Source organism: Manis pentadactyla, chromosome X, assembly GCF_030020395.1.
Source record: "Manis pentadactyla isolate mManPen7 chromosome X, mManPen7.hap1, whole genome shotgun sequence".
Classification (NCBI taxonomy): domain Eukaryota; kingdom Metazoa; phylum Chordata; class Mammalia; order Pholidota; family Manidae; genus Manis; species Manis pentadactyla.
Window position 1 is genome coordinate 6,988,237 of NC_080038.1, and position 26,788 is coordinate 7,015,024.

At 38.3% G+C, this 26,788-nt stretch overlaps 1 protein-coding gene across 3 annotated transcripts in view; it reads left to right on the top strand.

Moving 5' to 3' along the window:
• MSL3 (MSL complex subunit 3) overlaps positions 1-18,997 on the top strand; it is a 31,807-nt gene extending 12,810 nt beyond the window's left edge. For 2 of the 3 annotated variants that reach the window (XM_036912987.2, XM_036912991.2), the window contains 4 exons: positions 8,554-8,653; positions 9,025-9,109; positions 11,121-11,222; positions 13,032-18,997. In XM_036912987.2, coding sequence (XP_036768882.1) covers positions 8,554-8,653; positions 9,025-9,109; positions 11,121-11,220 — 285 coding nt within the window. In that variant the 3' untranslated portion in view covers positions 11,221-11,222; positions 13,032-18,997. Of the gene's footprint in view, positions 1-8,553; positions 8,654-9,024; positions 9,110-11,120; positions 11,232-13,031 lie in introns of those variants that run through there. The other variant, XR_008995041.1, reaches the window with a different exon arrangement.
• The last annotated feature ends 7,791 nt before the right edge of the window (positions 18,998-26,788 follow it).

The following is a 26,788-nucleotide window of genomic DNA, read 5'->3' on the forward strand; positions in this document are numbered from 1 at the left end:
AGGCTATCATCAGACTTCTTGACAGGAACCCTACAGGCCAGAAGAGAATGGCGTGATATATTTAATGCAATGAAACAGAAGGGCCGGGAACCAAGAATACTGTATCCAGCACGATTATCATTTAAATATTAAGGAGGGATTAAAAAATTCCCAGACAAGCAAAAGTTAAGGGAATTTGCCTCCCACAAAACAACTCTACAGGGTATTTTAGAGGTACTGCTCCAGATGGGAGCACTCATAAGGCTAAATAGAGTCACCAGAGAAAATAAAATCACAGCAAAGAAAGAAGACCAACCAAATACTAACTAAAGACAAAACATAAAATCAACTACCCACAAAAGCAGTCAAAAGAAACACAAAAGAGCACAGAACAAAACACCCAACATATGAAGAATGGAGGAGGATGAATAAGAAGGGAGAGAAATAAAGAATCACCAGACAGTGTTTATAATAGCTCAATAAGTGAGTTACGTTAGACAGTAAGATACTAAAGAAGCTAACCTTGAACCTTTGGTAACAATGAATCTAAAGCCTACAATGGCAACAAGTACATATCTTTCAGTAGTCACCCTAAATGTAAATGGACTGAATGCACCAATCAAAAGACACAGAGTAATAGAATGGATAAAAAAGCAAGACTCATCTCTATGCTGCTTACAAGAGAGACTCACCTCAAACCCAAAGACATGCACAGACTAAAAGTCAGGGGATGGAAAAAGATATTTCGTGCAAACAACAGGGAGAAAAAAGCAGGTGTTGCAGTACTAGTAACAGACAAAATAGACTTCAAAACAAAGAAAGTAACAAGAGATAAAGAAAGACATTACATAATGATAAAGGGCTCAGTCCAACAAGAGGATATAACCATTATAAACATGTATGCACCCAACACAGGAGCACCAACATATGTGAAACAAATACTAACAGAACTAAAGGAGGAAATAGAATGCAATGCATTCATTTTAGGAGACTTCAACACGCCACTCACTCCAAAGGACAGATCCACCAGACAGAAAATAAGTAAGTACACGAAGGCACTGAACAACACACTAGAACAGATGGACCTAATAGACATCTATAGAACTCTACATCCAAAAGCAACAGGATATACATTCTTCTCAACTGCAGATGGAACGTTCTCCAGAATAGACCACATACTAGGCCACAAAAAGAACCTCAGTAAATTCCAAAAGATTGAAATTCTACCAACCAACTTTTTAGACCACAAACGTATAAAACTAGAACTAAATTGTACAAAGAAAACAAAAAGCTTACAAACACATGGAGGCTTAACAACATGCTCCTAAATAATCAATGGATCAATGAACAAATTAAAATAGAGATCAGGTAATGTATGGAAACAAATGACAACAACAACACAAAGCCCCAACTTCTGTGGGACGCAGGGAAAGCAGTCTTAAGAGGAAAGTATATAGCAAACCAGGCATACTTAAAGAAGGAAGAACAATCCCAAATGAATAGTCTAACGTCACAATTATCCAAATTGGAAAAAGAACAAATGAGGCCTAATGTCAGCAGAAGGAGGGACATAATAAAGATCAGAGAAGAAATAAACAAAACTGAGAAGAATAGAACAATAGAAAAAATCAATGAAACCAAGAGTTGGTTGTTTGAGAAAATAAACAAAATAGATAAGCCTCTAGCCAAACTTATTAAGAGAAAAAGAGAATCAATACACATAAACAGAATCAAAAACGAGAAAGGAAAAATCATGACAGACTCCACAGAAATAAAAAGAATTATTAGAGACTACTACAAAAACCTATATGCTAACAAGCTGGGAAACCTAGAAGAAATGGACAACTTCCTGAAAAAATATAACCTTCCAAGACTCACCAAGGAAGAAACAGAAAATTTAAACAAACCAATTACGAGTAAAGAAATTGAAGCGGTAATCAAAAAGCTACCAATGAACAAAACCCCCAGGCCAGATGGATTTACCTTGGAATTTTATAAGACATACATAGAGGGCATAATACCCATTCTCCTTAAAGTTTTCCAAAAAATTGAAGAGGAGGGAATACTCCCAAACCCGTTCTATGAAGCCAACATCACCCTAATACCAAAATCAGGCAAAGAACCCTCCAAAAAAGAAAACTACAGACCAATATCCCTGATGAACGTAGATGCAAAAATACTCAACAAAATATTAGCAAACCAAATTCAAAAATATATCAAAAGGATCATACACCACGACCAAGTGGGATTCATCCCAGGGATGCAAGGATGGTACAACATTCGAAAGTCCATCAACATCATCCACCACACCAACAAAAAGAAGGACTAAAACCACATGATCATCTCCATAGATGCTGAAAAAGCATTCGACAAAATTCAACATACATTCATGATAAAAACTCTCAGCAAAATGGGCATAGAGGGCAAGCACCTCAACATAATAAAGGCCATCTATGAAAAACCCACAGCCAACACCATACTGAACAGCAAGAGGTGAAAGCTTTTCCTCTGAGATCGGGAACAAGACAGGGATGCCCACTCTCCCCACTGTTTTTCAACATAGTACTGGAGGTCCTAGCCACAGCAATCAGACAAAACAAAGAAATACAAGGAATCCAGGTTGGTAAAGAAGGCGGCAAACTGTCACTATTTCCAGATGACATGATATTGTGCATAAAAAACCCTAAAAGACTCCACTCCAAAACTACTAGAAATGATATCGGAATACAGCAAAGTTGCAGGATACAAAATTAACACACTTAAGTCTGTGGCTTTCCTATACACTAAAAATGAACCAATAGAAAGAGAAATCAGGAAAACAATTCCATACACAATTGCATTAAAAAGAATAAATACCTACAAATAAACCAAACCAAAGAAGTGAAAGAGCTATACCCTGAAAACTACAAGACCCTCTGAAGAGAAATTAAAGAGGACACTATCAAATGGAAACTCATTCCATTCTCTTGCTAGGAATAATTAAAATCGTCAAAAAGGCCATCCTGCGCAGAGCAATATACAGATTTGATGCAATCCCTATCAAATTACCAAGAACCTTCTTCAACAAACTGGAACAAATAGTTAAAAAACTCATATGCAAACACCAAAGACCCCAAATAGCCAAAGCAATCCTGAGACGGAAGAAAAAAGTGGGGGGGGGGTGTCACTCCCCAACTTCAAGCTCTACTACAAAGCCATAGTAATCAAGACAATTTGGTACTGGCACAAGAACAGAGCCACAGACCAGTGGAACAGAATAGAGACTCCAGACATTAACCCAAATATATATGGCCAATTAATATATGATAAAGGAGCCATGGACATACAATGGGGAAATGACAGTCTCTTCAACAGATGGTGCTAGCAAAACTGGACAGCTATATGTAAGAGAATGAAACTGGATTGCTGTCTAACCCCAAACGCAAAAGTAAATTCAAAATGGATCAAAGACTTGAATGTAACTCATGAAACCATAAAACTCTTAGAAAAAAACTTAGGTGAAAATCTCTTGCACATAAACTTGAGTAACTTCTTCATGAACATATCTCCTTGGGCAAGGAAAACAAAAGCAAAAATGAACAAGTGGGACTACATCAAGATGAAAAGCTTCTGTACAGCAAAGGACACCATCAATAGAACAAAAAGCTATCCTACAGTATGGGGGAATATATTTGTAAATGACAGATCCGATAAAGGTTTGACATCCAAAATGTATAAAGAGCTCACACACCTGAACAAACAAAAAGCAAATAATCCAATTAAAAAATGGGCAGAGGAGCTGAACAGACAGTTCTCCAAAGAAGAAATTCAGATGGCGAACAGACACATGAAAACATGCTCCACATTGCTAGTTATCAGAGAAATGCAAATTAAAACCACAGTGAGATATCACCTCACACCAGTAAGGATGGCTACCATCCAGAAGACAAACAACAAATGTTGGCGAGGTTGTGGAGAAAGGGGAACCCTCCTACACTGCTGGTGGGAATGTAAATTAGTTCAGCCATTGTGGAAAGTAGTAAGGAGGTTCCTCAAAAAGCTCAAAAGAGACATACCATTTGACCCAGGAATTCCAATTCTAGGAATTTATCCTAAGAATGAAGCAGCCCAGTTTGAAAAAGACAGATGCACCCCTATGTTTATCGCAGCACTGTTTACAATAGTCAAGAAATGGAAGCAACCTAAGTGTCCATCAGTAGATGAATGGATAAAGAAGATGTGGTACATATACACAATGGAATAGTATTCAGCCATCAGAAAAAAACAAATCCTACCATTTGCAACAACGTGGATGGAGCTAGAGGGTATTATGCTCAGTGAAATAAGCCCAGTGGTGAAAGACAAATACCAAATGATTTCACTCATATGTGGAGTATAAGAACAAAGAAAAACTGAAGAAACAAAACAGCAGCACAATCACAGAACCCAAGAATGTACTAACAGTTACCAAAGTGAAAGTGACTTGGGAGAATGGGAGGGAAGGGAGGGATAAGGGCGCAGGAGAAGAAAGGGCGTATTTTGATTAGCATGTATAATGTTGGTGGGTAATGGGGAGGGCTGTGCAACACAGAGAAGACAAGTAGTGATTCTACAGCATCTTACTACGCTGATGGACAGTGACTGTAATGGGGTTTGTGGGGGTTACTTGGTGAAGGGGGGACCCTAGTAAACATAATGTTTTTTGTGTAATTGTAGATTAATGATAACAAAAAAAGGAGCCTAAATAAATTCAAAAAGATAGAAATCCTACCAACCAACTTATCAGACCACAAAGGTATGAAACTCGAAATAAATTGTACAAAGAAAGCAAAAAAGGCTCACAAACAAATGGAGGCTTAACAACATGCTCCTAAATAATCAATGGATCAATGACCAAATTAAAACAGAGATCAAGCAATATATGGAAACAAATGACAACAGCAACACAAAGCCCCAACTTCTGTGGGATGCAGCGAAAGCAGTCTTAAGAGGAAAGTATATAGCAATCCAGGCATATTTAAAGAAGGAAGAACAAACCCAAATGAATAGTCTAACGTCAAAATTATCAAAATTGGAAAAAGAAGAACAAATGAGGCCTAAAGTCAGCAGAAGGAGGGACATAATAAAGATCAGAGAAGAAATAAATAAAATTGAGAAGAATAAAACAATAGAAAAAAATCAATGAAACCAAGAGCTGGTTCTTTGAGAAAATAAACAAAATAGATAAGCCTCTAGCCAGACTTAGTAAGAGGAAAAGGGAATCAGCACACATCAAGAGAATCAGAAACGAGAAAGGAAAACTTGCGACAGACCCCACAGAAATAAAAGAATTATTAGAGACTACTATGAAAACCTATATGCCAACAAGCTGGAAAACCTAGAAGAAATGGACAACTTCCTAGAAAAATACAACCTACCAAGACTCACCAAGGAAGAAACAGAAAATCTAAACAAACCAATTACCAGCAACAAAATTGAATTGGTAATCAAAAAACTAACCAGGAACAAAACCCCCAGGCCAGATGGATTTACCTCAGAATTTTATCAGACATACAGAGAAACATAATATCCATTCTCCTTAAAGTTTTCCAAAAAACAGAAAAGGAGGGGATACTCCCAAACTCATTCTATGAAGCCAACATCACCCTAATACCAAAATCAGGCAAAGACCCCACCAGAAAAGAAAACTACAGACCAATATCCCTGATGAACATAGATGCAAAAATACTCAACAAAATATTAGCAAACGAAATTCAAAAATACATCAAAAGGATCATACACCATGACCAAGTGGGATTCATCCCAGGGATGCAAGGATGGTACAACATTCAAAAATCCATCAACATCATCCACCATATAAACAAAAAGAAGGACTAAAACCACATGATCATCTCCATAGATGCTGAAAAAGCATCCAACAAAATTCAACATCCATTCATGATAAAAACTCTCAGCAAAATGGGCATAGAGAGCAAGCACCTCAACATAATAAAGGCCATCTATGATAAACCCACAGCTAACATCATACTGAATGGCGAGAAGCTGAAAGTTTTTCCTCTTGAGATCAGGAACAAGACAGGGATGCCCACTCTCCCCACTGTTATTTAACATAGCACTGGACGTCCTAGCCACAGCAATTAGACAAAACAAAGAAATACAAGGAATCCAGATTGATAAAAAAGAAGGTAAACTGTCACTATTTGCAGATGACATGATATTGTACATAAAAACCGCTAAAGACTCCACTCCGATACTACTAGAACTGATATCGGAATACAGCAAAGTTCCAGGATACAAAATTAACACACAGAAATCTGTAGCTTTCCTTTACACTAACAATGAACGAATAGATGGAGAAATCAGGAAAACAGTTCCATTCACAATTGCATCAAAAAGAATAAAATAAGTAGGAAAAAAACCTAACCAAAGAAGTGAAAGACCTATACCCTGAAAACTATGACACTCTTAAGAGACATTAAAGAGGACACTAACAAATGGAAACCCATCGCATGCTCTTGGCTAGGAATAATTAATATCATCAAAAAGGCCATCCTGCCCAGAGCAATATACAGATTTGATGCAATCCCTATCAAGTTACCAACTTCAATGAACTGGAACAAATAGTTAAAAAATTCATATGGAAACACCAATGACCCCAAATAGCCAAAGCAATCCTGAGAAGGAAACACCAAAGACCCCAAATAGCCAAACAATCCTGAGAAGGAAGAATAAAGTGGGGGGGTCTCACTCCCCAACTTCAAGCTCTACTACAAAGCCATAGTAATCAAGACAATTTGGTACTGGCACAAGAACAGAGCCACAGACCAGTGGAACAGAATAGAGACTCCAGACATTAACCCAAACATATATGATCAATTAATATACAATAAAGGAGTGATGGACATACAATGGGGAAATGGCAGTCTCTTCAACAGATGGTTGTAGCAAAACTGGACAGCTATATGTAAGAGAATGAAACTGGATCACTGTCTAACCCCATACACAAAAGTAAATTCAAAATGGATCAAAGACCTGAATGTAAGTCATGAAACCATAAAACTCTTAGAAAAAAACTTAGGCGAAAATCTCTTGGACATAAACTTGAGTAACTTCTTCATGAACATATCTCCTTGGGCAAGGAAAACAAAAGCAAAAATGAACAAGTGGGACTACATCAAGATGAAAAGCTTCTGTACAGCAAAAGACACCATCAATAGAACAAAAAGGTATCCTACAGTATGGGAGAATATATTCATAAATGACAGATCCGATAAAGGGCTGACATCCAAAATATATAAAGAGCTCACGCACCTCAACAAACAAAAAGCAAATAATCCAATTAAAAAATGGGCAGAGGATCTGAACAGACACTTCTCCAAAGAAGAAATTCAGATGGCGAACGGACACATGAAAAGATGCTCCACATCGCTAGTCATCAGAGAAATGCAAATTAAAACCACAATGAGATATCACCTCTCACCAGTTAGGATGGCCACCATCCAAAAGACAAACAACAAATGTTGGTGAGGTTGTGGAGAAAGGGGAACCCTCCTCCACTGCTGGTGGGAATGTAAGTTAGTTCAACCATTGTGGAAAGCAGTATGTAGGTTCCTCAGTAAACTCAAAATAGAAATACCATTTGACCCAGGATTTCCACTCCTAGAAATTTACCCTAAGAATGCAGTAGCCCAGTTTGAAAAGGCCATATACACCCCTATGTTTATCACAGCACTATTTATAATAGCCAAGAAATGGAAGCAACCCAAGTGTCCATCAGTAGATGAATGGATAAAGAAGATGTGGTACATATACACAATGGAATATTATTCAGCCATAAGATGAAAACAAATCCTACCATTTGCAACAACATGGATGGAGCTAGAGGGTATTATGCTCAGTGAAATAAGCCAGGCGGAGAGAGACAAGTACCAAATGTAGCATGTTTCTTTTTGAGAGATTAGTGGGCGGCACATTTAGATCACATTTATTACAGTTATAAAAGTAAAGATTTGATTTCAGTCAAAAATAAAAAAGCAAAAACTATAATATATATGCTAATGTGTGATCTCTATGGAAAACACATACTTCTATCCTCTCATGCCCCCTACATCATAAATCCACCAGTAAGAAATGAAAGCTTAACATTTTAGAATATGCGTCTTGGTGTTTTTCTGTGTATTTACATAATAATTATACATATGCCTTACATTGTGTATTTTCTTTTTTGCAAGTGTCGTATTGATCTTATTTTGTAGCTTAATCCTCTTTAACACAATACATTATACTATCCTATTTCCTGAGATCATGCCCACAAAGGGTTTCATGGGAAAGTTAAAAGGGTGGCTTTAGAACTCCCATATTGGTTTGTGGTCATTTTTTCCTTCCATTTTCTGGTCCAACTGTGAAGCAACTCCTGAGGCGCTAGAGGGACAGGAAGTTTGGGGGTGGGAATGTGACACTTAATTAGTGACATCTGTCTTCTGGCCTGAGAATGTCAAAGCATGTCTATTTCTGCAAGGATCCCAAATGCTGAGATCTATTGGTAATGGCGTGTTAAGATACAATAACAATGCATTCAATTTGTGCTTTTCCCAGGTCCTCTCCTGGAAACTTGTACCTGACAGTTATCCGCCAGGTGATCAACCACCTCCACCCTCTTACATTTATGGGGCCCAACACTTGTTGCGATTATTTGGTACGAAATCCTGGTTCCTGCTGCCTTCTTTATTTTTCCCCCCTACTTTGTTTTCAGCATCTTGTTAGCTTATGTACATCTTGTGGCAATTTTGACATCTAAGAAAAATAATTGAACGGTGACCTCTTAACCAAAAGAAAAACAAAGAAACAAAGACTGAATGGATCAAATTTCATAAAAATTGTGTTTTTAGTATTTGTACTACTACTCTATCTTTTTGTTCACTAAGTGTTTCTGGGTTTGTTTGATAATGTAGATGTTAATTTCAGTTCAAAGAAGGATAAGCAGGGACCCAGATGATCCCTGAGTTTTATCCTACTCATTGTAGATTCTGCTGGCTGTAAATGGTTTTGCTTTTATTTTTAATGCAGTGAAACTTCCAGAAATCCTTGGAAAGATGTCCTTTTCTGAGAAGAATCTAAAGGCTTTACTGAAGCACTTTGATCTGTTTCTGAGGTATTTTTATTACTTGGTGAAAACTTACTTCTGTAGCCTCACATATGACTTTTCTGAACTTCTCTTGAGCAGATGTGGAAGCTAGCTAGCTGTGTGGTATTTTAAGTAGTAGCAGTGTTACCTAAGTATGCTTAGTTCTAATTGTAATGTAATAGAGTGGTTTGGGGCTCTTCTTTCCATAATTTAGCTTTAAATTATGGTCTCTGAGTCTAGTATTCATTGTGCAGAGGTAAAATGTTTTGTGTCACTAGAAGAATCCACTTGGATAACCATGTGAGTAGAAAATTAATTTTCAGAAGCAGTTGATTGAGATTGATCACTTTGTTTTACATTTTTATTCCGATGTACCCTAAGTATTAGACTTTTTTTGTCACTTGTACATAAACGAAAATATTAACATTTACAGGTTGAATTTTGGTGTTTACTTTAGAGTTCAGATAAATGACCAATAGTCTATGCTGACAGTTTGTGAATTCAGAGTGAGTTACTGTTTCCTTCACCTGACAGTGCCAGTCATTTTGTATCACAGGATCATTTGCCCCGAGGCTCTGCCCCTCCTCCCCTCCTTCACCATGCCTCACCTTGTGGCAGGCCCCAGCTTCATCTATGCCTGTGGCCCAGCTCTCGCCGTCTGTCCCACCCAGCTGTCTATTGACCAGTTCTCCTTGGTATTGAAGGCTGGCTGTCACCCTGTGGTACCCGGCACTTCCTGTCTAGCTACCTGAGCTTGTTTCTTCCTTCTCCTTAAGGGGAGTACCTTTCCTTGTAGTCAGACCCCAACCTGCCCGAGCTAGTCAAGTAGGAATTACCACAGAGTGGAGAGGATTCCAGCCAGAGAAATTGGTCTTGGAATTTTTAAAAGATACTTTCATGTAGGCATTTTAAATCAAGTATCTGTGAGTAGAATTAGACTTTATAACATCTTATTTAGAAACAAGCTTCAAAAATATTCTCTTCCAGCCTCCCCCTCAAACAAACACTCTATTTGGCATAAAAATTTTACAAGCCAAAATCAAATAATGCCAATAAAATATGAAGAGCTAGCTGCAAGTTAGCATAGGCAATACTGCTCATTTTGAGTTATGCCCAGTTAAAATAGAAATTAGGATTTATGGAAATAACTTAGATTTATAAATACAGTAATTGGTTTTGAAAATGTATCCAAAGATGTCAACTAGAGAATCGGTGGACTCAATAATTGCTGTAAAAAGGATGCAAAGAAGAAAAAGTTAGCTCTTGAATGAATTTAGACTCAGTTTTTAACCAAAGAAGGTGTTACAGAGGTTTATCCTTAAATTTATAGGTATTTAGGCAGGCGGGAGGAGGCCAGGAAAATAGACACGAAGCTAATTAGCTCATTACTTAATACGGCCCATGTGAGAATGCTTTAGCCCTCCATGATGAAATCTTTGATGCTTCAAGGTCAAGGTAGCATATGTGTATGACAGACTCTTGAATGAGTAGCCACATTTTAATATCCATGATCAGATATAAGTCAGTCTTCTTGTTGGTGAGTTTTGGTACTACAAGCTGGAACCATAACACCTTTTTATATGGCAAATTCAGACCCAAAATGCTCTTTACTGGTTATATCATTCAATTTTGGTTTAACTTTGCCTATTATAAGCATTGGGAATCTCTCAAGTAATATTTGTTGAGTATAATTTATTTTTTATGGTTTGTTTTTAAAGCAGGAAAATGTGGATAGTCGCTGAGGCCTTTTTTCCATAGAAGTGTTTTTATAATCAAGACAGCCGCTTTGCAGAACTTAGGTTCTGTTTCTATCTGTACTCTTCTTAGTGAAAGGATTCCAGTGAAATAGCAATTCATGTAGAAGCCAAATATGTGTAATGAAAGTAATCAGTACTTAGAAATCAAGATTCTATTCATTTTTTTTCTTCCTAATACCAAAAAAGAGGGAAATATTAAAGTAGTTGGAAGTTAAGAGTTTGCTTGCTGGTATGTAGTCCTTACTGTGATGATTATTGACACCATTTTTTTCTTCCTCCAGGTTTTTAGCAGAATACCACGATGACTTCTTCCCAGAGTCTGCCTATGTCGCTGCCTGTGAGGCACACTACAGCACCAAGAACCCAAGGGCAACGTATTAAAGGTTTAAAATTTAAAGATTTTAAACCTTATTAAAGTTATTATAGTTTGTTCTGGAAGAAGAGCTTCTCTGGCTACCTTTGAGTTCTAGGTTCCCAGTGAAGAATTAGAATATGGCTGGTCTTCTTTACAGACACCACCCACTCTTGGGGTGTTCTGGTAGAGTGGGTCTATTTCTTAAGTTGCTCACATATTGTACTTATTTCTGTTAAGGATTACTTCTTAGGTGCCTGAACAGCCTCCAACATCTGACCCTTGCCACTGTTCACATCATCTGTGATAGTGGGAAGAGAGCAGCTGTGTTCACATTGAAACACTCATGAAAATGTGTGGTTAGGCTGTTTTTGGTTGATGCTAGTGTTATTTGTTAGCAATGACCACATTTCCTAGTTCCTTGTTAGCAGTAAGCAAAATTGTTTTTCAAATTAATTTTATTCTTGCCCTGAATCCTGCCCAGTGAATTTTAGTTTTGCTTAGAAACCACAAAATAGTCCTAAAATCTTTTGGACTTTGATGTTGATATTGTTGGCACAATTAATTGTGCAGCTATACATCTGCTTGTTAGGGTTCCTTTTTTGTAAAACCTTATTTTTCGTGATCTAACTAAAGCGTTGCTGATGTTGTTGGAAATTTTACAGCTATAGTTTGTTGTGTAATGTTATGGTTCCCTTTCTGTAAAACCTTACTTTTGGTAATCGAAATAAAGCATTGCCTGTCTTACTGGACAGAACCAGGAGAGTTTTCCCTCCGGCCTTGGACTCTTCTCTTTATATATTGCAGAGGAACAGTAAGGTAACTTCTTGACTCATAACTTTTTGTTTGTTTTCCCTTTGTGCCTTTTTGTGAAGGCCTTTTGTTTTCCTTTCCTTCTTTGATTTTTGTCTCACTTGGTGGCTTGACTACATGGTGGTTACTGGAAGTTGGTATGGCTCTTCATTGTCTTCTTGCCATTCTCTGGGCTTGTCTGGGGCAGTGAATTTATCGTCCTCCATCATTACCAGCTGATGGTCTCAGAAGTCACCCTTCTAATCTTCTTCTTGGTCTCTCACATACCTCCTCACTCCTCTGTTGCCTGGGATGTTTTAGAAAGTTGTAACTCAATTGAAGCGATACCAGTATCATATAAACCTTGAATAGAGCGCTACCTTTTCTTACAGCTCAGCTCAGTTGACTTTAACTTCCAAAGATCACTGGTTAGGAACAACAAGGGCCACAGGGAGTTTTTTTTTTAATGTGTGTATGGTTCCAGCAAAGAGATTTCAGCATACATTGATCAGTAAGACTCAGAACCTCTAAATCACAGTAGACCTCTTAGTACACTTGTTAAGTACAATGGGTTTTTAGTGTCTAATTAGGAGTAGCATTTGGATTTTTACTAGGTGTCATCTCCATTTGGTTCATGCAATGCCTTTTTCAACCTAGTTCACCTGCAATGTGCTCTGAATTGTTTTAAAAATGAATAGTAATTATTCATGGCCTGGAAAAGAAAACAAAAATTTGCCCTTACAAGAGTCTGCTTGTTGAATGTCCCCAGTGAAATGAACATACACTGTCTCTTGGAACATTTATATAGTTATACACCTTGAGTTTACAATTAATTCATTTTCTAATAATGAAAAATTATTTTCTTACCCCAAAGGCATTTCTTAGTCACAACTTCCCTTAAGCTGATTATTTGCAGCTTAGGTTGATTTAAATGTTTAAAATATGTTCTTTTATTGTATAATGCTAATAATTTTTCAGATAATTGGTCAGTTAAATCTGTGATTTAAATGTCTAAACCATCTTAATAAAATTACATTCTCCTATACAGATTAAAGATGGTGGCATGAGAGAAGAGACAGAGGCTTCCTCCTAAAACTGGATACAATTAGAAAATATAGTTGGTGCAACTAATCCTGAGAGAGCAACAGGAAAGAAGACGGCGTCAGACTGCACACACCTGGAGAAAAGAGCAGACCTCAGCGAACGGGGTAACGTACCAGCGCAATGGCCCAGTGGGACCCAAGCCCTTCCCCCACCCCAGCTCACCAGTGGGAGGAAGAGAAACTGAGCAGGGAGGGAGTGGAAGGCTTGGGACTGCTGAATACCTAGCTCCGGAGATCTGCGCTGGGAGCACAAACCTACATTTCATGGTGCTTTCATCATATTCTTATGATTATGGGGTTGGAAAGCTGGGGTAGGCGGAGTTCCTGGGGAGATTGGGATTCCAGCCGCTTGTGGAAAGGAGGGATCCATATCCGGCTGCCCTGGCACAAAAGCTTATATCTGTGTGCCCGGCCCAATAGTTCAGGCAGTGGAGACAGGCACAGCAGCTGGAAGCAGGAAACAGCTCTTTCCTCCCCCCAGGCACCAATACCGTTCCCCTGTGACCCCCAACATTGCTTCAGGGGCTGAGCAGCTCCAGAGTAGAGCTTCTGGACACTAGAGGGCGCCATATACAAACATGAAACGCCAAAGAAACCTGGTCCAGAGTAAAATTATTAATACAACTCCCAAGAAAGATTTAAATGATATGGACCTCGTGACTCTTCCTGAAAGGCAGTTCAAAATAAAAATCAACATGCTAATGGAGGTATGGAAAGACATCCAAGAACTCAGGAATGAATTCAGGTAGGAGATCCAATTGTTGAAGAGCACGATGGAGGGTATTAAAAGCCGATTGGATACAGTGGAGGAGATGATAAATGAAACAAAAGCTAGAGAAGAGGAATACAAAGAAGCTGAGGCACAGAGAGAAAAAAGGATCTCTAAGACTGAAAGAATATTGACAGAACTGTGTGACCAATCCAAACGGAACAATATTTGCAGGATAGGGATACCAGAAGAAGAAGAGAGAGAGAAAGGGATAGAAAGTGTCTTTGAGGAGGTAGTTGCTGAAAACTTCCCCAATCTGGGGAAGGAGATAGTCTCTCAGGCCATGGAGATCCACAGATCTCCCAACACAGGGGACCCAAGGAAAACAACACCAAGACACATAGTAATTAAAATGGGAAAGATCAAGGATAAGAACAGACTGTTAAAAGCAGCCAGAGACAGAAATAAGATCACATACAAAGGAAAGCCCATCAGGTTAACATCAGACTTCTCAGCAGAAACCTTACAGGCCAGAAGGGAGTGGCATGATGTATTTAATGCCATGAAGCAGAAGGGCCTGGAACCAAGATTACTTTATCCGGCAAGATTATCATTTAAATTTGAAGGAGGGATTAAAAAATATCCAGATAAGCAAAAGCTGAGAGAATTTACCTTCCACAAACCATCTCTACAGTCTATTTTGGAGGGACTGCTATAGATGGAAGTGCTCCTAAGGTTGAACAGCTGTCACCAGAGGTAATAAAACCGAAGTAAAGAAAGTAGAACAGCTAATTACTGAGCAAATGCAAAATTAAATTAACTATCCCCAAAGTCAATCAAGGGATAGACAAAAAGTACAAAATATGATACCTAATATATAAAGAATGGAGGAGGAAGAAAAAGGAGAAACAGAAAAGAACCTTTAGATTGTGTTTGTAACAGCATATTAAGTGAGTGAAGTTAGACTCTTAGATAGTAAGGAAATTAACCTTGAACCTTTGGTAACCACAAATCTAAAACCTGCAATGGCAATAAGTACATACCTATCAATAATCAACCTAAATGTAAATGGACTGAATGCAACAATCAAAAGACACAGAGTCACTGAATGGATAAAAAAAACAAGACGCATCTATATGCTGCTTACAAGAGATTCACCTCAAACCCAAAGACATGCACAGACTAAAAGTCAAGGGATGGAAAAAGATATTTCATGCAAACAACAGGGAGAAAAAAGCAGGTGTTGCAGTACTAGTATCAGACAAAATAGACTTCAAAACAAAGAAAGTAATAAGAGATAAAGAAGGACATTATGTAATGATAAATGGCTCAGTCCAACAAGAGGATATAACCATTATAAATATATATGCACCCAACACAGGAGCACCAGCATATGTGAAACAAATACTAACAGAACTAAAGGAGGAAATATAATGCAATGCATTCATTTTAGGAGACTTCAACACACCATTCACTCCAAAGGACAGATCAACCAGACAGAAAATAAGTAAGGACACAGAGGCACTGAACAACACACTAGAACAGATGGACCTAATAGACATCTATAGAACTCTACATCCAAAAGCAACAGGATACACATTCTTCTCAAGTGCACATGGAACATTCTCCAGAATAGACCACATACTAGGCCACAAAAAGAGCCTCAGTAAATTCCAAAAGACTGAAATTCTACCAACTAACTTTTCAGACCACAGAGGTATAAAACTAGAACTAAATTGTACAAAGAAAGCAAAAAAGGCTCACAAACAAATGGAGGCTTAACAACATGCTCCTAAATAATCAATAAATCAATGACCAAATTAAAATAGAGATCAAGCAATATATGGAAACAAATGACAACAACAACACAAAGCCCCAACTTCTATGGGACACAGCGAAAGCAGTCTTAAGAGGAAAGTATATAGCAATCCAGGCATATTTAAAGAAGGAAGAACAAACCCAAATGAATAGTCCAACGTCAAAATTATTGAAATTGGAAAAAGAAGAACAAATGAGGCCTAAAGTCAGCAGACGGAGGGATATAATAAAGATCAGAGAAGAAATAAATAAAATTGAGAGGAATAAAACAATAGAAAAAATCAATGAAACCAAGAGCTGGTTCTTTGAGAAAATAAACAAAATAGATAAGCCTCTAGCCAGACTTAGTAAGAGGAAAAGGGAATCAGCACACATCAAGAGAATCAGAAACGAGAAAGGAAAACTTGCGACAGACCCCACAGAAATAAAAGAATTATTAGAGACTACTATGAAAACCTATATGCTAACAAGCTGGAAAACCTAGAAGAAATGGACAACTTCCTAGAAAAATACAACCTACCAAGACTCACCAAGGAAGAAACAGAAAATCTAAACAAACCAATTACCAGCAAAGAAATTAAAGTGGTAATCAAAAAACTACCAAAGAACAAAATTCTCGGGCCACATGGATTTGCCTCAGAATTTTGTCAGACATACAGAGAAGACATAATACCCATTCTCCTTAAAGTTTTCCAAAAAATAGAAAAGGAGGGAATACTCCCAAATTCATTCTATGAAGCCAACATCACCCTAATACCAAAACCAGGCAAAGACCCCACCAAAGAAGAAAATTACAGACCAATATCCCTGATGAACATAGATGCAAAAATACTCAACAAAATATTAGCAAACGAAATTCAAAAATACATCAAAAGGATCATACACCATGACCAAGTGGGATTCATCCCAGGGATGCAAGGATGGTACAACATTCAAAAATCCAACATCATCCACCATATAAACAAAAAGGAAAAAAACCACATGATCATGTCCATAGATGCTGAAAAAGCATTCAACAAAATTCAACATCCATTCATGATAAAAACTCTCAACAAAATGGGTATAGAGGGCAAGTACCTCAACATAATGAAGGCCATATATGATAAACCCACAGCCAACATCATACTGAACGCTGAAAAGCTGAAGGCTTTTCCTCTGAGATCGGGAACTAGACAGGGATGCCCACTCTCCCCACTGTTATTCAACATAGTACTGGAGGTCCTAGCCACGGCAATCAGACAAAACAAAGAAATACAGGGAGTCCAAATTGGTAAAGAAGTTAAACTGTCACTATTTGCAGATGACATGATATTGTACATAAAAAACCCTAAAGACTCCACTCTAAAACTACTGGAACTGATATCGGAATACAGCAAAGTTACAGGATACAAAATTAACACACAGAAATCTGTGGCTTTCCTATACACTAACAATGAACTAATGGAAAGAGAAATCAGGAAAACAATTCCATTCACAATTGCATCAAAGAATTAAATACTTAGGAATAAACCTAATCAAGGAAGTGAAAGACCTATACCCTGAAAACTTAAGACACTCTTAAGAGAAATTAAAGAGGACACTAACAAATGGAAACTCATCCCATGTTCTTGGCTAGGAAGAATTAATATCGTCAAAATGGCCATTCTGCCCAAAGCAATATACAGATTTGATGCAATTCCTATCAAATTACCAACAGCATTCTTCAACAAACTGGAACATATAGTCAAAAAATTCATATGGAAACATCAAAGACCCCGAATAGCCAAAGCAATCCTGAGAAGGAAGAATAAAGTGGGGGGGATCTCATTCCCCAACATCAAGCTCTACTACAAAGCCACAGTAATCAAGACAATTTGGTACTGGCACAAGAACAGAGCCACAGACTAGTGGAACAGAATAGAGACTCCAAACATTAACCCAAGCATATATTGTCAATTAATATTCGATAAAGGAGCGATGGACATACAATGGGGAAATGACAGTCTCTTCAACAGATGGTGCTGGCAAAACTGGACAGCTACATGTAGGAGAATGAAACTGGATCACTATCTAACCCCATATACAAAATTAAATTCAAAATGGATCAAAGACCTGAATGTAAGTCATGAAACCATAAAACTCTTAGAAAAAAATATAGGCTAAACTCTCTTGGACATAAACATGAGTGACTTCTTCATGAACATATCTCCCCGGGCAAGGGAAACAAAAGCAAAAATGAACAAGTGGCACTATATCAAGCTGAAAAGCTTCTGTACAGCAAAGGACACCATCAATAGAACAAAAAGGTATCCTACAGTATGGGAGAATATATTCATAAATGACAGATCCGAAGAAAGTTTGACATCCAAAATATATAAAGAGCTCACGCACCTCAACAAACAAAAAGCATATAATCCAATTTAAAAATGGTCAGAGGAACTGAACAGACCGTTCTCTAAAGAAGAAATTCAGATGGCCAACAGACACATGAAAAGATGCTCCACATTGCTAGTCATCAGAGAAATGCAAATTAAAACCACAGTGAGATATCACCTCACACCAGTAAGGATCGCCACCATCCAAAAGACAAACAACAACAAATGTTGGCGAGGTTGTGGAGAAAGGGGAACCCTCCTACACTGCTGGTGGGAATGTAAATTAGTTCAACCATTTTGGAAAGCAGTATGGAGGTTCCTCAAAAAGCTCAAAATAGAAATACCATTTGACCCAGGTGTTCCACTTCTAGGAATTTACCCTAAGAATGCAGCAGCCCAGTTTGAAAAAGACAGATGCACCCCTATGTTTATCGCAGCACTATTTACAATAGCCAAGATGGAAGCAACCTAAGTGTCCATCAGTAGATGAATGGATCAAGAAGAGGTGGTACATATACACAATGGAGTATTATTCAGCCATAAGAAGAAAACAAATCCTACCATTTGCAACAACATGGGTGGAGCTAGAGGGTATTATGCTCAGTGAAATAAGCCAGGTGGAGAAAGACAAGTACCAAATGATTTCACTCATATGTGGAGCATAAGAACAAAGGAAAAACTGAAGGAACAAAACAGCAGCAGAATTACAGAACCCAAGAATGGACTAATAGTTACCAAAGGGAAAGGGACTGGGGAGGATGGGTGGGTAGGGAGGGACAAGGGTGGGGAAAAAGCAAGGGGGTATTACGATTAGGATGTATAATGTGGGGGTGCATAGGGAGGGCTGTGCAACACAGAGAAGACAAGTAGTGATTCTACAGCGTCTTACTACGCTGATGGACAGTGACTGTAATGGGGTTTGTGGGGGGGACTTGGTGAAGGGGGAGTCTGGTAAACATAATGTTCTTCATGTAATTATAGATTAATGATAACAATATGAATTTTAAAAAAATAAAAAAAATACATTATCCTCCTTTTGTCAATTTTTAAATTACCTATACTGCCAGACCTTGCAGTTAAGTATCATATTCATTGTGTTAATTTTCCCTTTTTAGTCATTTAAAGGTATATTAAAAATATTTCAATAACTTGTGTATCAGAACCTTATACTAGGACTTTGAGAAGTTCACACGAGAACAAAACATTTCTGAACAGAAGTAGATTATAAATCATAGTGTACACAAAAAAGAAAAATGTATCAATTTATAAAAGTTGACCTCCATCATGTTAGTAACTCTAAATATTTGAGGAAGTACAGTTACCTGGTTTGGCCATTATTTTTTTAATAACTCAGCAGCCTCTGCCCTTTAATAGTTAGTTTCTCAATGGTAAGTTTATCAGAATATTTATTTACAGCCACCTACTGTGGTGCCTCAAACTGTTGGGTATTGGAAAGATAAGGATAAATAAGCCATGGTCCTTGGTGGAGGAACACACTTCAGAGAATTTCTACAGCCAGAGACCATTACTTTAACTACCAAGTTCTACATTAAGTGTGTTGCTTTAACCAGTTCTTAATTTTAAAAAATATAATGTAACCATAAATGGTAACATTTTCCAAAATTATCCTTCCCATTATCAAAAGTGGATAATTGTACTCTTAACTGGTGTTTGGATGTCAGTTTAGACAGGTTTGATTATTTTCACGAGATATAAAATCTGACAAGATGGTGTTAAGGACTTGATACCCATTGTGAAAGGGAATTTCAACAGATAAAAACTGTATCTTGGGGAAATCATGCTTACCTCCCAATGAGGTAAGATTCCTCAATAAACCAACTTAAGTTTTTTAAGCAATGAAATTAGACACACCTTTTCATTCTAACTTCTGCTTATCTTATGCTTGAGCCAAATCCTTCCAGATGTTCATTTGGGACAAATCCTTAGTGCATATTTAAGCTAATAGAACTGTGTTGTTTTATCTAAAAAACAGTAAACAGTGCCTTCCTAGTAAAAAGACAGAGAATGCTACCCTCTGCCCTTCTCTTCCCTGAAATACATCTTCTAAACTATGAGTGAATTTGTAAATGGCCATTTCTTTGCTTCAACTTTCCCTCTGGTGTAAATAGTGGGACCAAGGAGCAGAATGTAAGTCCCCAGTGGTTGTCTGCTGGGCCTGGGAAGATATGCTCAGCCAGTTACACTCCCTCTGCATGTTGACTGGAGTACCGACTAGGAAGCTGGCCCAGGTCATCTTTTCAAAGTTACATGTGTGGCCAGTGTACTTCATGCATCAAAAGCATACATATTACATGTGTCCTCATACAGCAAGGAATATAGTTAAAATAAATGGATGAATAAGCAAGTGTTCATGTGTTACTGAATCAAGGCAAAGATTTCTGAAGATGAAAGGGAAAAGAAAGGCAATGAAGGATCTGCTTCAGAAAAAGAGAAGAATTGGGACATTTTTGCTGGGTGACATGCAGTGTGAGCCTCCCTTTCAACTCTGCAAGAGATATCTGCCAGAGTCAACCATTCACTGAACACTTGAGATGGAGTTGTGTTTTTGACCTTTGGTGGAGATGGGTTGTCCGGCTGAGACTGGCCTCCAGGCAGGCGAGGAAAGAGCAGGGACATCCCAGGAGTTGGTAACATCTGGCTCATATGTCTTTTCACCCATTAAAAGGGTTCCAGGAAAAGGCCAACACAAAAGGCCACATACTCTATGATCCCATTTATATGAAGTGTCCAGAATAGGCAAACCATAGGGACAGAAAGATCAGTGGTTGTCAGAGAATGGGGAGAGGAGGGAATTGGAACTGACTGCTAATAGGTCTGATGTCTACGGGATGACAGAGATTTCTGGAATTAGACAGTAGTGACTGTTGTACCAATCTATGAATTTACCAAAACCCACAGAATTGTAGTTTTCAAAAGTGAGTTTTATGGTATATGAACTACATCTTAGTTGAAACCGGGAGATTTAGGGATTAGCTATGCCTGAAACTCAAGGAAAATATACTGGGAAAACCAGTTTTGAGAACTGAAAGGCTGTTTGATCCACTACGTTGGCATGGCTTCTTTCATGCATCATTGCCCAAGTCAGGCCAAGGTTCCTTTTCTCACTCCCCTGAACTCATGCTTCATCTCAAGTTCCAAAAGCCCAGTGGTGTGCCTTCCTACAATTCCCTCTTGAGCAAATATGGAGTTGACAGATCTTCAAACTTCTTTGAATTCCAACTTCTTCTGTATAGTAGGGCATAAGGAATATAGGTATACACTGATAAATGGTATCAGCAAACAAGGTTAATAAACAGAAATTAGTGACAGCAAAAATAACATGAATTAAGAATAATGCAAACCATAGCCAGTTCATCTTTACAAGCCTTCATGTTTTGGAATTTCTTTGCAACATCAATCTTCATCCTTACAGAAGATCGTGAAAAATCATTCATAGTAAAATGCTCAACTGTGTTTTTCTGTTGATTTGTACTTTTCTCACTCATATTTACTTTCAGTGAAATGACGTAATAAGTCATTTTGGAGATTTGCTGTGGCACAAGGTAAATTATACCAGCCTTTAAGTGGTATTTACTGCTCAGTCTTCACCATTGTAAACATGGCTTTTAAGACAATTTCAGGTCATCTATTAGTTGTCTAATATTAGTTGTTTCAGCCTCTATTAGTTGTCCCTTATTATCCAGAAAATTATTTGGAATGAGATTATTTTGATCTGTATAGAAACACACCTATTAGTGTCAGAGGATGGGGGCTGTTGAAATGTGTTCAGGCAGTACATAAAACAGCCTGAAGGTGAAAATGCTCTATTGGAGGGAAAACCTAGTAAGATTTTATTTTGATACATAATAGTTCATCTTGTATATTCTGTAGCACATAAAGCCTAACGAATCATAGCATTGAAGCCCTTTGTTAATGTGGTCTATAAGAAGCCGCGGTGTTGTTCATGGATTGAAAAATGTTTCTAAATCTTCACACACACACACACACACACACACACACACACACACACACACAATGTCCCTGTCTCTAACCTTTGAAATATGAATTTGCTGCTTCTCTTCATCAAGAGGTGGGGTCTATTTTCCTTCCCCTTGAATTTGGTCTGACTTTTTTCTTGAAAAATGTTTCTAAATCTTCACACACACACACAGGTAGGGTCTATTTTCCTTCCCCTTGAATTTGGTCTGACTTTTTTCTTGAAAAATGTTTCTAAATCTTCACACACACACACACACGTAGGGTCTATTTTCCTTCCTCTTGAATTTGGTCTGACTTTTTTCTTGAAAAATGTTTCTAAATCTTCACACACACACACACACACATACACAGGTAGGGTCTATTTTCCTTCCTCTTGAATTTGGTCTGACTTTTTTCTTGAAAAATGTTTCTAAATCTTCACACACACACACACACACACACACACACACACACAGGTAGGGTCTATTTTCCTTCCTCTTGAATTTGGTCTGACTTTTTTCTTGAAAAATGTTTCTAAATCTTCACATACACACACACACACACACACACACACACACACAGGTAGGGTCTACTTCCTTCCCCTTGAATTTGGTCTGACGTTTTTCTTGAAAAATGTTTCTAAATCTTCACACACACACACACACACACACACACATACACACACAGGTAGGGTCTATTTTCCTTCCCCTTGAATTTGGTCTGACTTTTTTCTTGAAAAATGTTTCTAAATCTTCACACACACACACACACACACACACACACACACACGTAGGGTCTATTTTCCTTCCCCTTGAATTTGGTCTGACTTTTTTCTCTTTCTTCTCTTGAGAGCTGATTTTCAATAGATCACAGCGAGGGAGCTGTTTTGTTACGTATGACACCCTGACTGGTCTGGCTTTGGGACTTGCTTTGGCCAGGAAAGTATGGCATAAGTGATTCACTTCCCCTCTCTCTCTCCGAGCTTTACTGAGCTGTAACAAGCTAGGGCTAACTTGACAGATGGTAAGAGAGGCATTGCCCAGTTAGTCTCATCATCCAGCCAACAACCAGCTGACTGCCCAACATGTGAGTGAAACCCTTGTAGACCGAGCAACCCCAGCCTAACTACCAGCCCACCGCAGATGCATAGATGAGCCGATCAAAATCTGCCAAGCGTAGCCTAGGTTAGTGGACCCACCCACATATTGTTGATCAATAATAAAAGTTTATTGCATTAAGCCACTGCATTTGGGGGTGGTTTGTTATGCAGCAATAGTTGACATCACAATGTGTCTCTGTGGTGTATGTTTTCCACCATATCTATGGAAAAGCTCAAACTTCATTGCCTTGGTTGAAATTGCTGAAGTTCTGACAGCCATAGTGTTTGAATTTAAATTTCAGAAGCCATCAACTAACCAAGGGAACATGTACGTACCTGCTCCTGCTCAGGTAATGAGAAAGAAAAAACAGAGACAGCTATACATGTTTGGGATCTTGTAGCTAGCACAAATGGGTTTTATTCTGTAAGAAGTTTAAAGTTTGCAGAAAACTATAAAGGAGATTATGAAATATATTTTCATAACAAAATTAAAGACTATTACTATTTTGAAATATTTGTTTCCAGCCACTGTTTTAAAAAGAAATAAAACATTGGATTTGTTGAAAATTCCGTTCACCATTACCTGGATCTCAGTGCCCTGTCCTTTTCTCAGAGGCAATAATCCCCTGAGTCTGGTGTAGTGCGGACTCACTGCATTCATGGAACTTATTTTTTGGTATATATGTAGGTGCATATTTACACATACATACATATGTATAATATATACATATATTATGTACATATACCTAACGACCTCAATTTGTGTTTTTACATATACACACATTTATTTTAATCCTTTTAACTGCTAGGAGCCTATCACATGGATATAAGTACCTCACCATCTTTGGACATTCAGGTAACTTCCAAGTTACTAATAGTGCTGCAAAGAACTGCATTGTACATGGTGTCTTGTATTCAAATGCCAGTCTTTCTTTAAATTGTATACCCCACATGGCTGGATGGTCAGACACATGCTTTTTCACACTTCCTAGAGTCTAAGGTTACATTAGACAGTGACCTGGCTTTACAAGAGTTCCTGGTGGTAAGTTTCAGGGCAGTTGTCTGGTAGGACCAATTTGTAACACAGAGAACCAGAAGAAAAACTGGAGGAAACGAAATATCTTTGAAATCTCCACATTACCTCATCTCACAGTTGCCCCCTATCCCAGTGCTTTTATGTGGTATTGGGATTGCTATGTGGTGGTATCATAGATATCAGACATTTTAAAATAGACAACTTTACAGGGGTGAAAAGCAGGAGGTGATGGTCTGTTACTTTGCTAACTAACTGGTTTCCAGGGCAGCTATTAATGACATTATGGAAAGGAGTTGATTGGTCATCCAAAGACTACTTCAAATATTGTGTTGAATGGGGCAAACATACCACATTACATAATTTCTGAGGGGTCACAGGTTCATTATTCAATAGGGCAAACCAGTTCTTTTGGTTTTCTCAAATTCAGAGATCAAATTTAAAAACCTGCATTTTACCATACCAAGACATGATATGGTAAACATGCCATGGTATGATCAAGGTTAGGTCAAACAATATTTTCTCTGTAAACAGGGAAAAGATCACTGGTTGCTTAAGCAGTAAGTAGCTACATGTTCTTATATTTTACACATCCCCTGTCAAAAGTGAATTAGTACACAAGGAGCCTGTCCTCATAATAAGTGTTCTTCTCAACAAATTGCATGTACCCTTTGTCCTTTGCGTTCCGTCCAGACGAGCTGATCATAACAGAATGATGTCATCATCACCTCATTGCATTCAGTGTGTAACCATATCCGAGAGCTGCCTCAAGTTTTTCGATTTATGTCAGGTTACATTATTGATGCTCTGTAATGCATCTGCTCTTAGTTTAAAATTCTTATAACTGGCGATAAGAATTGCTTGTTTGTAGAAGTAAAACTCTGTCATGCATTTTGTATAGAAAAATGAGGAGAAATATACCTATTAGAAAACTACATCCTTGTCCTCAAACTTTCCAAGTTAGATCAATCAGAAAATCCTGATTAAAGCTTGTAATAAAATAACACGAATGAAGAAAACTCCTGCTTGCTCCCAGAGGAACATCTAATGCTAATTTTTTAGTTCGATCCTTTAAGATTTTGGAACCAAGGCTCTGGTTTTGGAAATATCCAGCATATTTTGTAAGCTTGATGGAAATCGCACAAAGAGATTTCAGGTGTTGCCAGTTTCTCAGTGGTTATCTAGCCGCTCCAAACCCACCGCTTTCTGCTGTGCTCTGGTTTTCTGAATATGGGACTCTGGGAACCACGTTTGTATGCGGGCGTGCTTCCTGTTCCTGCCGGCAGAGGGCACTGGAGAGGGAAGGTAGAGGAAGGGAGCAGGGGCTTCATCTTGACTGTCCCGGATGCTGGGGCGCCCGGGCCGGCGGCAGCAGCTGGCTGCAACCTGCACCTTCTCTCGGCACTTCCAGAAGCAGCCCCTCCCCGGAAGCCCTCTGAACCCCTGGTCCCAGCAGCCGCCGGCCAGCAGCGCTCCCTCTGCCGCAGGTATCCCCTAGTATAAACATTGTTCAAGTTCTCCATATACTTGGCCAAACTGCTCTCCCGTCGAATTCTTGCGGTTTACACTCTTTGATTCTGTGTGAAGATGCTTCTGAAAAGTCCCCTCCCGCGCAATGATTGTTGTTAATTAACCCATCGTTGTCTTTCACTGATGTTTACATTTAACTCTTGAATTCAGCGGTTCCCACATGGCTAGTGGAGATTGAGTGGTTGCGACAGAAACTAGGGCCCATAAAGCCTAAAATATGTATTATCCAGTCCCTTACGGATAAAGTTTGCCAAGCCTGATCTAGATTTTCAAATACCTGACCGTTGTGCCTGCCCTTTTTTGACATTTGCAGAGCTATTTTTCAGTAGCTCTTATTCAGGTCCATTTTAACACTCAGAATTTCTTTGGGAAGCATTTTCCACCTTTTTTTACTGATTACATTTCTCAAAGGTAATCACCTTTATGTTTTCTTTCTTTCCCCCAATAATTTTTCTCTTGGGTTTATAAATAATGCTGTACTTATCTGCGTTCTAATGTATTTACTTTCATGCTTTAATTATTTTCTTCACTGCATTTAAAAACCATTTTCTAAAAATGTTAAGGTGGTTGTTACTACTCTTATTAAACCAACAACCCACCCTCATGTCTTTTAAAATCACGTGGTACACATTGGCAGTCCTCCCCCCGCCCCCCCCCCAAAAAAACAAGCTAAAAGCTGAAAAGCACAGGCACATCCAAAGCAGTTAGAAAGTAGGGGAAAATATTCATCGTCACACTGCCACAGCTAGTTGCTATAATCATTTTGGAGTTTTTTCTTCTTAGTCTCCTCTTTGACGCACATGTGTTTCAATGGTTTGTTGAAGTCACCCTGTTTTTTTGAGATTTCAATTAAATCTTCCTGAGCCCCCTTTTACACACTCCATGGGAAATCAAATCCCCTGCTCCAGGTTTCTGTGACTCCCACGGGACTTTTATTCATTTCTGTATCAATTTCGTCTTTCATTGCCTTCCTCTCCTTAACCATTGTCTCTTTTTTCCTGAGTAGTAAAATGCTCAGTATTTATCAACTTTGATCCTTTTATCATCACTCAATTACAAGTCACTTCTCATCAGCAGACTTGAATTCAACAATTACGTTCTTGGTTTCCCCGAAGTCTTTTTTTCTCTTGACTTGTTTCCTGTTGAAGAAGACAAGTAGAACGGGGAAAAACGCTTTCTTG